The sequence below is a fragment of the Hemitrygon akajei genome, chromosome 7 (assembly GCF_048418815.1).
Source record: "Hemitrygon akajei chromosome 7, sHemAka1.3, whole genome shotgun sequence".
NCBI lineage: Eukaryota > Metazoa > Chordata > Chondrichthyes > Myliobatiformes > Dasyatidae > Hemitrygon > Hemitrygon akajei.
The window spans coordinates 72,129,499-72,140,124 of NC_133130.1; the positions used below are offsets into that span (position 1 = coordinate 72,129,499).

The following is a 10,626-nucleotide window of genomic DNA, read 5'->3' on the forward strand; positions in this document are numbered from 1 at the left end:
GCTCGGTTATCATTCACACTTGCCGTGGTTATGGACCAGGAAATGCAACAAAAGCGCGAACCACGACCTCACCGCGGCTTTAAAGCTTGAAGTTTAAATGAAGTTTTTTTACTGCAACAAAAAACATAAGGTAGCGCTTTTGTTGAGATCCATTCTGTAGAAAATGTACACCAGGCCACCCCCTCATCGGACTGCTGTGAAGAATTTAGCTTTCAGATCAGCTGAAGGTTACAACTTTGTATTTGTTTATTTTATTCACCTTGGGTGCGTTTCTTCCCCCGAATTATGCCGTAATCTTTCTCACGTCTCCTTCGACATTACATGCCAGGATTTGCTGTGAATTGAAACTTTGATACCATTCGCATGTGAACCTGGCGCTTATTGCGCCAGCGTTTAAATCGGCAAAAGCCTCCCATGTATAAAATTATTTCAAGATTCACAATTCAAGTGGCAACGTTTTAAGCCTCGAAACGTAAATGTTTCAGGATCTTTTATGCTGAACACGTCATCTGTGTAATACACTGACCATTTTATAATCCATGGATATGATATTCCAAAGTTTGATACCTCGTATACGGTGTATATACCTCGTCAGGCTCACATTCTTAGTATAGTTTTAATTTAGGTTAATGTAGGCCATTCATTTCTGTGTGGGAGATTAAAAATACAATTTCCTAGAGACCATCTGTTTACACCCAGAGAGCCTTTGCAATAACTTGATTAGGAGCAAGATTAATGACACCAGCAAACACGTTCATCAAAACTGTCTCTCTCTGATTAAATAGGGAGAATAAGTTTGACGGGCTGTTGTCCATTCCAGTGTCCCTAATACTTTAAGATTTATTTGCTGATACCTTCTCAGTTAGTGCTGGTAAGTTTTCCAGAACAGCTCTCGGGCTTCGGTACCGCTCGTGCACTTTTTAATAGCAATTCTGTATTTCACTTCAGGTAAAAGCAGGCTGGCGGTTACAAAATGCAAACGACGTCTGTTGAACACTGTCTGATCCCTTGTTCAGGTCTGTACTCTTGCCGAAAACCAAAACTCCATATTTTATCTCTGCCTCCTTTCAGTCTCCATTTGTTTTTACTACCATTTATATTCCGAACTAAAACAACCATTAAACCATATTAGTCTGCGAAAGTGCACAATGTTTCAAAGCTGCATAGCGTCATCAGAAATTCGGTGCCAACTCGGTAATTACCTATGTCACCTAATAATCAGATAAGGGCTATTTATTTAAATGTAAGGACTTCCAGTTCTATTGCTGGGCACTATAAATAGTTATATTGGAGGAGAAAATCTCAAATCAACGTATCGTGAGAAGATGATTTTTAAAAATTGCAGCAGTTAACGGTAGCTACGTTCTCAGCTCTTACCTGTTAGCTCTGGATAAACCCAGTAACAAGTGGACAGTACAAACACTTTTTAAAAAAAGGCTAGAAGTGCGTTCAGACTCGCAGTTTGAAAACTTTTCCGTGCTTCCCCTGCTGAATTAGTTGCTGATGAAGGGGTTTATTCGCGATCGAGATTAGGGAAGTCTCCAGTGAATTATTACATCTGGAATCTTTGAAGTGCTTAAATGTAGCTCTAGGTGTTGATCACTGGGATTCCAATCCCCCTTTTCACGGAGCCAGTTATATAGTCCTTGATATGATTTCCTTTCCTGTGTAAAGTAAATTAAACCAAGTGTGGCCGTTACAATCTGCTGGCGAATTTATCCCGTAACCAGCTCGCATTGCCGCCCGAGTGCCATATTTTATTTAGTTTAGTCTGTGTGAAGACCAGCGGTGTTCGGAATCCTGCGGCAATCTTCTGACTTTAACCTTTAAGGAACGAGAGACAAAACTTTTTTCACCACCCTGCCCCAATCCCAGGCTTTCGTCTCGGCTTTAAGAAAATTCGACTGCAATTTCGGATTAGACAAATGCTCTTATTACAAAGGTTAGTGCCACTTGATACCTTGATACTTAACGCAGGCTTGATCAGCTCATCTTAAGCAGAGTCTTCACCGAATAAAACCAGCCAGTAAATCATTGAGATGGCTATGGGGCTATTCTCGACCATATTAGCATTATGTTTTATTACCTTAAGCAATGTAAAAATCTTGGATATTTACAAAATATGTCTTGAATTATTATTCAAAAGACAAGACTGAGCAGTCGTGTTCCCGATTTTTTCCATTTTATGTTAATGTGACGAATTAGAAAAATGATTGGATAATTAGCACAACAGTTTCCTCCAATATCACAGCAAAATATAACCTTGTTATCAATAACGATAACAATAGACCACAATCGTTTATGAACAATAGCAACATAGCCCAAAACTGTGCAGTCTATATGCATGATAAATTAACAATAGCCATGTGATCTTATATTTTTCCAAAGGTATTAGCATTTTTAAACGTTCAACGACGTTAATGTTAATCCCTAACAATTTCTAATTATTTCGAATGATTGATTGCATCATTCTTGCTCATGGTAACGAAATCTTATTATCATGGAAATTGTCCGCTTCAATGTAAAATTATCTTCCTTGAAGTTTTCACATTTCAAATACAGCAGGGGGAAAAACAAGCCCAAAAAAAACTTCTTGAAAAGTGCATTTATTGGTGAGTTGGGGCTGAATTGAACGCCATCCTTTTGTTATGAAAGATGCTCGAGTCGATGACTTTAGTGAGCTGTAGGGAAAGTCTTGTAAACCTCCCTTTGATGAGATGTTCCATATAGTTTAAAAAAAATGTAATTTCGTCTCTGGCGGCCGGTTTCTTTGAACATTAGCTCGCTTTCAGCTCCCGCTTCAATTAGAATGAGTTGATTTTGTGGGAACGACAAAAGAATGAGCAAAGCCTTATTAAGGTCTTCAGAGGAATCCACCGAACCTTTCAAAAACAGTTAAGGAAACACTGTGCCTTCCATGATATTCTGTTACCGTATTTTATTTGTTCACTAAAGAAAAGTGACGCTTGAAAAGTGGTTTCTTTGATACTCAGCCACCGACGGTACTTGTCCAAATCATTTATTTTCCGCGATGGCGTATTTTTTTTATTTTGAGATTTCGATTAAAGGCAGTCCCATTAAACTTTACACTGACTATTCCGAAATGTAAATCTAAGTGGGGATTAGGCCTCCATTAATATTCATGAGAACGTGCAATTTCAAACAAAACCCCCCAAAAAAACTCAACACATATTTCTGTCCGTAATTATTTTGCTAGTTCGACTCGAACTTAACGACAAGGGAATCAAAACATGTTTAATAGCGGATGCTTTTAGGCATTGTGGAGTCGAACCTTAAAATAACAGATAATAATTTTATTTGTATTTGTGGATAACATTCGTTTAAATTTAAACCATGTTTATAATTCAGTTTTAAGAAATATTTAATGCACACAGGAGGAGCTGCTATAATAGATATCTCAACAGATATTTATGTATTGACTTTTTGCCATATCTTACAGCATGCATTTCGTAACGAAAATTACATTTTTGCGATTTAAACGATTTATTTAAACAATATTTTTCCGCTCAGTCCAAAATCTCTGTTTACAGTAATTCAAATTTCGCTGAATAAATAGAACTGCTGGTTGAGTAGAAGGCAGATAGGAACTGTCGAAGTATTCCCTCCATGTATTCCAAACTTTTCAGTTACATGTCAGAGTAGTTGTTTCATTGCCAGGGTTTCGAGCGACAATAAAAGCCGCCGTATTTAACTACCGATCGGCAATATTCTTAATAATTCAGTCGGGAGCATGAAAATCGGTAGACTTTCTTGCTAGGAGGGGGTATGCTGACCAATTTCAAGTAACCCTTTTACCAAGCTCTGGAAATAATGTATTACGCCTCCGGGAAAGTAGTACGTCGGCGTCACCGAGCGACACGCTGCCATTCATCGGCAGACCAGCAAATGATTGGCCAGGTCCTTCGCTACGTCAGGTGGTTCCGCAAGGCTTGCGCTCACATAGAGAAGGCTGGGCCGGGGTGCGGTGATTAATCCCCATTTACAGCGCCAGCGAACAGCCAGGTGCAAATACTCAGCCTCCGTAACTTTCTTTCGCTCTTAACTCATTTCACCCGCGCCACGCTTGATTCTATCAAGCGGGTCTAAGTTTCTGACTTTCCAACTTACTTTAATTTTTGAGGGGCACTTCCTCTGGCCCATCCTCTCCAAACCTAACCTTGTGTCATGTTTTGTTGCAGACCAGCCAAGTGGCCCCGTCTTCATTTAGTGACTTTATCCGTGCAAAGACAGGCCGCGCAGGTGAGTGAGACACCAGCTGTCCTCGCTAAGAGCGATTTATAAGAACAAATAAGTTAAAACTGAGAACAGAAGAGGTTTATCATGATTTGCCTGTTTAATACTAAAAGCGCATTGTTCTACATTATTTCACAAACACAGTGCTTTCCGCACAGTTTAGCTTTAACTGCTGCTGAGTGAGGGTTTTGTAATATAGTACTTAATTCGATATACCTCAGTCGACTGTCCAAAGTATGTAAATCTTCTAACTTCATTTTTTCTCTCACGTAAATTTGCAATTGCAGTATTCGAGGGTCGCATAAAAGCCTTAAATCCACTTACTGGCTAATTGGAGAGGCGTGTTTTCGGTTTTTGTTAATTTATTTTGCTGATAAGGTTTCCCTTCAAATTGACTCCCCGGAGGTCTAATCTAAATTGTAATTGACTTAATTTGCACACAGCTATCGCCTTTTAAATGAGAACGCCGTTTTCTCTGGGTCCCGTGGAGGTGAAAATTTGGTTTAGGATCCTGTTTGCGAATAGCTATAATTTTAGCTGCCGGTTACTTTTCTCTGCAAGTACTCTGATTTTATCATTGCTGGTGCTTGAGTGTGTTCGATTAAAATACCTACACTGAATATTCAGATAGATCTAATTGTTTATTTAATTGAAAATTCTTTTAGAGGTGGTGAAGGGGAAACGAGTTTTGTTTTAGACCTTAATTTCTACTGTAGAGGTTTAGCGTGCAACATTTTATTAAAAAACGTTTAGATTGTTGCAAAATGGTCAGTTTAATCGATTAAATTGAAATCAACAATTTCATTTCTGCTCGTATTTTTGAATTTCTTCCCTGAGATTATACTGCACTGTAAATAGTGATTGCTTATAGATGAACTGATGTGTATATCCAGTTCTCTAAAGAAAAGTTCTAACTAGAATATATGTATAAAGCAAACTTCAAACTTTTCTGCCAAATTTATCGCGCTTGCTTCTCTGAAGGCCGTTTGAATTCTCTCCCCGTTTAATTGTCAGATGTGGAAACTTCAATTATGTCTTGATTAAGAAGGAAGTAATTTTAGGAAAAATTGAAGAATATCAGCTACAGAAAGTACAAGGCATTGAACAAGTGTCTGTAATTAAGGAACGTGCGCCCATAGGATTATCTTATTAGTTCATCAGGACGCATCCACAATAATGAATTCTTAATCACATGAACGATTCCTTTAATCACCAGGCATAACGATGAATGATTTTTGTGGTCTAAGAATTTGCGTTAATGGAGCATGTTGGCGGTTGCACCACCAGACTTGCTACCTTACATAAACTGCAACTTTCCCTAAACTTAAAGCAGAAGTAATCTAATTGATGTGTGTTTTGAATGTGAGGTGCAAGGAAGTTTGAGTAGTCAAGTAGAGTTTAGCGCCTTTCAGCAGATGTGCTATGTTGGAATTGAAACATTCTGACAATTTCCCTTAACTGTTTCAATATATATTGGTGTAGGCTGAGTGTCGAGTAATTTAATGAATCTCGTTAACCGCAAATCCCATGTCGCCTTAAGCTTTAAAAAAGAAAACCCATGTTGCTGTCCCGCCATTTTGGATTGAATAATCTTTTGGGCAATTTTTACTCTCCCAAGTTAGTTGATATTTAATTTATAACCGTGCTGTCCGCAATAATCTGGGCCTGATCAATTTGTAGATTAGTTTCCGTGCCAAAATGTTACAAAATTAAGTACATCCAGAAATAATCTCAAAAGTACTACCCGGGCGATCATGTATTACGGATTAAGTTGTTTGATTTGAATCAGCAACGATAATTCATGGCTCCCAGAAAAGGCTTATTTTAAACTATCGAATTGTAATTTTATAACTTCAAAACAAATGCAACATGTGTTCACAATTCAGATTCCGCCCTGAATATCTGCCGACACGAAGGATGCTGTTTAAAATTCAATTATTTTTCTCCCCAGCGAACGTTAAAACTGGTCAGGATCCGGTCTGGAAAACATTTCCACTACAGCAAACCAGAATAAGTTTTGAAAATTTGGAGACCAAACGGCACAGTTTCTAGCATGATGTCATACCTCAAACAGCCTCCTTATGGCGTGAACGGGATCAGTTTAAGCGCACCGGGCATGGATTTGCTGCACACCTCTGTTGGATACCCAGGTAATAGCAGCGGACCGTTCTAAAATATGAAAATATTCATATTTAAAATTGTGTAAACGAAGCAGAACATCTAATCGGATGTTGTAAATTGTGCTTTTTTTGTTGGGATTGAATCGCAACTTTAATATGTGGGCATTTAGCTGGGGCTGCATTGGACAATCAATCCTTTTCGTTATAGCGAATGGTGTCTTGTTAGGGAAGCTAGTGCCATTTTTAATTTGAGTTCAAACTTGTCACTTATTCTAACTACTTGTAGCAACACCGAGGAAGCAGAGACGGGAGCGCACCACCTTTACTCGCTCGCAGTTAGACGTGTTGGAATCGCTCTTCGCTAAAACTCGATACCCTGACATATTCATGAGAGAAGAAGTGGCATTAAAAATTAACCTACCTGAATCACGAGTCCAGGTGAGGGCTGGGACACTTGGGGACTATATTTCTTGAAGCGCCGATGTAAGGCAGCTGATAGTTTCTGAATGTCTAGGGTTGGTGAGTTTCCCAGTCGAATCGTTTTGGGGTAGGAAAATGTGTTAATAGCAGAGATTTAATCAATAAACGTCGCAGTCGCTTTAAAACTATCTGACTGTTTTGCAGAGAGAGAAAGTTTCCAAAAACTGGTTTAAATAATGTAAATAAATGTTTAGCTGTTCCTCAAACTGAAGTCCTGAGCGGCCCCTAGCGGAGCCGCCGCAGGTTAAACCGACTCCGAAGAATAAACTTGTCGCTATTCCAGGGTTTCAGAGACATCGTATTTTTGGTTTTATTGGCCAATGTCTCTGGCATTTCATATAACACGTCAGTATTGGAAATCGAGATTTTGAAGCTCGTGTTTCAAATTGTAATAATATCAAGTACAGATTAACTTGGAGTCTCAACTGGTGTAAGGTACCATGTGAAGTGGGTTCCGTTTGAAACGTTACTTGTTAAGCACTAAGTCTTTTGTGGTTGGAAAGTTTTAGAACTACTAACTCCAATTGCTGTCATGTAATGTGTTTGCACAACAAAGCAGCCTGCAGGTGTATTTGATAGTTGGATTATTTAAATCTCCGACTATTAATTTAAACTTCCGGGTTTTCATGGCGGCATAATTTCCAAAGTCACTGCTCTTCTCCAAATATCGCCGTTGCTTCTCTAAGCGTTGTTAAATAGCTGTAAGGGCCGCAGTTTGACCGCACAATTAAAACAAAATCACTGCAAATGTGAGTTTGCACCGATAGAAGTTTTTAATCGGTATTAGCATCAATCCTAAAAACAGATTTGGGCAATCTTGCATTGTAACGGTAAAGTTAATGTAGATATTCAACACAATTATTGTACGGTCACTAAACACTCCGGATGAAATGACCCATTCTTCTGGAAGTTGTAGCTGTGCAGGGAAATGAGACTAGGTATTTGTACCGAGATCACCCTGCCTATCTATCACAGCAGATAATAAAGAGACCACGATATTTCTGAATAGTAATTGGATTGCTTTCCCTTGCACATTTTAGACGAAATTAAAACCCATGTGTTGCCTTTACTTTGATTCCAATTAACAATCCTGGTTTTCACCAACCCGAGGAAAGGATTGGGGGGGGGGGGGGTAGAAATTAGTCCCGTTTTCCATTAAGAAACATGGGTCACTCAGTTTGTTATGCATGATCCAATCCCAGTTAAAACCAAAGCTTGTGCTTTGGAGTGTCTGAGGCCGTTGACAGTACAACTCGTAACGAACGGGTAGTAAAATAGACGAAGTCTATGGGGGGGGGGGAGCGGGAGGGCAGGTAGGATGAGCGGGAATTTCAGCCGAATTTCGATTTGGTGTCGGTAGGAATAACGTGTTTTCTGGCCGGTGTGACTGCAGGTGTGGTTTAAAAATCGCCGAGCCAAGTGCCGCCAGCAGCAGCAGAACGGGGGGAGCGCCAAAGCCCGGCCAGCCAAGAAGAAGTCGTCGCCGACTCGGGAGAGCAGCGGTTCGGAGAGCAGCGGCCAGTTCACCCCGCCCGCCGTGTCCAGCTCTTCCGGCAGCGGAGCCAGCAACGCCAGCAGCGGGCCCACCTCGCTGCTCAACCCACCAGCCTCCATCTGGAGCCCGGCTTCCATCTCCCCCGGGGCGGCAGTGGGGGAGCCTCTGGCCGCCAGCGCTTCCTGCATGCAGCGCTGTTCCTCCTCTTCGACCTCCAGCGCCTACCCGGTGGCCTACGGTCAAAGCGGCGGCTATACCCAGGGCTACCCGCCTTCCTCCTCCTACTTCGGCGGCGTGGATTGCAGCTCGTACCTGGCGCCCATGCACTCGCATCACCCTCACCACCCCCACCACCAGCTGTCGGCCCACGGCACCGCCCTCAGCCCCATGAGCACCTCATCAATGTCTGGGCATCACATCGGTCAGAGCGCGGCCCACCACCACCACCACCATCACCCTCACCAGGGGTACGCGGGCGCGGGACTGGCCTTCAACTCGCCCGATTGCTTGGATTACAAAGACCAGACGCCATCCTGGAAACTCAACTTCAACACAACGGACTGTTTGGATTACAAAGACCAGACCGCCTCCTGGAAATTCCAAGTGTTATGAAATGAGGATCGACTTTAATGCACCAGATCTGAGTGTTTTAACCTGCAGAACAAAAAGTAACTTGTTGCTTTCTCCTGTTAAGGTGTGATGCAAGCAGGTGTCAAACTATTTTGCTAAGACTGATTTTAGTTCCATTCAGACCATCTTTTAATTGACAATCAACGTCGTGTCTATTTTTAATTGGATATTGAGTGCTGATGTATGTGTTGCGACTTATAAAGCATCAAGTAAAGAAAAGAACCCCATTGTCATACACCAGGGCATAAGCGTGCAACGTTACTGTACACCCCAGCCTGCTCAATTTTACAATAAAGTGTATTCAACTCGCTGGCCAGCGGTTTGCTGTACTTAAATCTAGCGATATCGTTCTCTGATCTCATCGGTATGTCTTGAACCAGCTGTCCTATGTGTGTTCAAATAAAACACTGGGCAGCTAGTGACCTTTTTGTTTTCGCTAATTGAGTTCGTTAAAATTTAACATGACTCGAAATAAAACGAATTCTACCTGGGTTATTGCGTTTTTGCCACGTATGATAAGAGTACAGTGAATGTTGTTGTCATACCGTCCGGAGGGGCTTCGATCTAATTCACATTTCGATAAACGGAAGTATATTGTGTAGATAGTGTTGTAGTGGGAATACCAATTCGAATAGGGCATAGCACTTGCACATCTGTGTAAATTATGTTCGCGCTGATTTTTTTGCTAAATGAGGTTATTTTGCGAATTCGATCATTCCTATCAAATGCAGTGTTGAAAGTATTTAAGGCACCGCCGTTATATACATTATATATAATTAAATTCAATTGAGGAGAACCTCGTGTCTGCGTGCTTGCTGTTTTTATCTTCGAACGGTTAAGTTTCATGGGAGAATTCAAATTTACATCGATGTAATAAACCAACCCCCACTGTTTCTGACGGGCGCCTAATTTTTTTACTAGCCTGTCGCGAATTTTTAAAAGTTATCCAACTAATATTACTCGGTCAAATAACCGCGAAGCCGGTCCATCGCTTGAACGTTGTTTCAAGTTTGACTTTTAAGTGAAACTCCACACTCTTTCCATAGGTCAATTTTCGAGGCTCTCTGAGTCCCAGAGCTTCCGTACCCGATGTGTTAGTGACTGGATTTCTGACCCTCCGAGCGAGGCTCCAGCAACTGCTTAATGAAGGACCTATTGTCATGTGATCTGAATAAAACAACGAAAATTGATTTACCTCGTTAAAAGAACCTGTGGGTAGACAATTAAGTGTTTAAGTGCGTGTCCCTTCTCCACTGCTGTACCAGGTTTGCAGTGATTGCAAAGTGTAGATCTTTGAACTAACTTTGTTCACCTCGAGACAGTGCGTTAAAAATGCGGGAGACTTTTCCGATTTCCCGAGTTCCTTGTTCCTTTAGAATTCAAGCGACGATTAGAGGTAAAGCGGAGGACGGGCGTTTATGTACGGCCTAGGGAGCTTTTTAGGTCGGGGGGTAAATGCCTAGAATTTGGTTATCGGATTTAAAGGTTTTCTTTCGTTGATAGTTGGTGAGTCACGTGGGGGAGAATGCCGTTCGTTTAGGGTTCGTTTTTGTGGGGGAACGCGAGGATTAAATCGGAACGGTCAGCGATTTTAAATTTGCTCGTGTAGTCCTATTTAATTTGGGTCGTCAGAAAGTTTCTTACAGC

General features: G+C 41.1%; 1 protein-coding gene across 8 annotated transcripts; it reads left to right on the forward strand.

Moving 5' to 3' along the window:
- The first annotated feature begins 981 nt into the window (after positions 1-981).
- Positions 982-9,470, forward strand: otx1 (orthodenticle homeobox 1). Of its 8 annotated transcripts, none has more exons than XM_073051194.1 (5): positions 982-1,016; positions 4,200-4,260; positions 6,206-6,404; positions 6,661-6,812; positions 8,248-9,470. In XM_073051194.1, exons 3-5 carry the CDS (start codon positions 6,308-6,310, stop codon positions 8,959-8,961), a joined length of 963 nt encoding a protein of 320 aa, XP_072907295.1. In that variant the 5' UTR covers positions 982-1,016; positions 4,200-4,260; positions 6,206-6,307; the 3' UTR covers positions 8,962-9,470. The 8 variants fall into 8 exon arrangements, with proteins under 8 accessions (XP_072907295.1, XP_072907293.1, XP_072907292.1 ...); XM_073051192.1 differs by lacking the exon at positions 982-1,016 and adding an exon at positions 1,875-1,942; XM_073051191.1 differs by lacking the exon at positions 982-1,016 and adding an exon at positions 3,971-4,023.
- Positions 9,471-10,626: the final 1,156 nt, after the last annotated feature.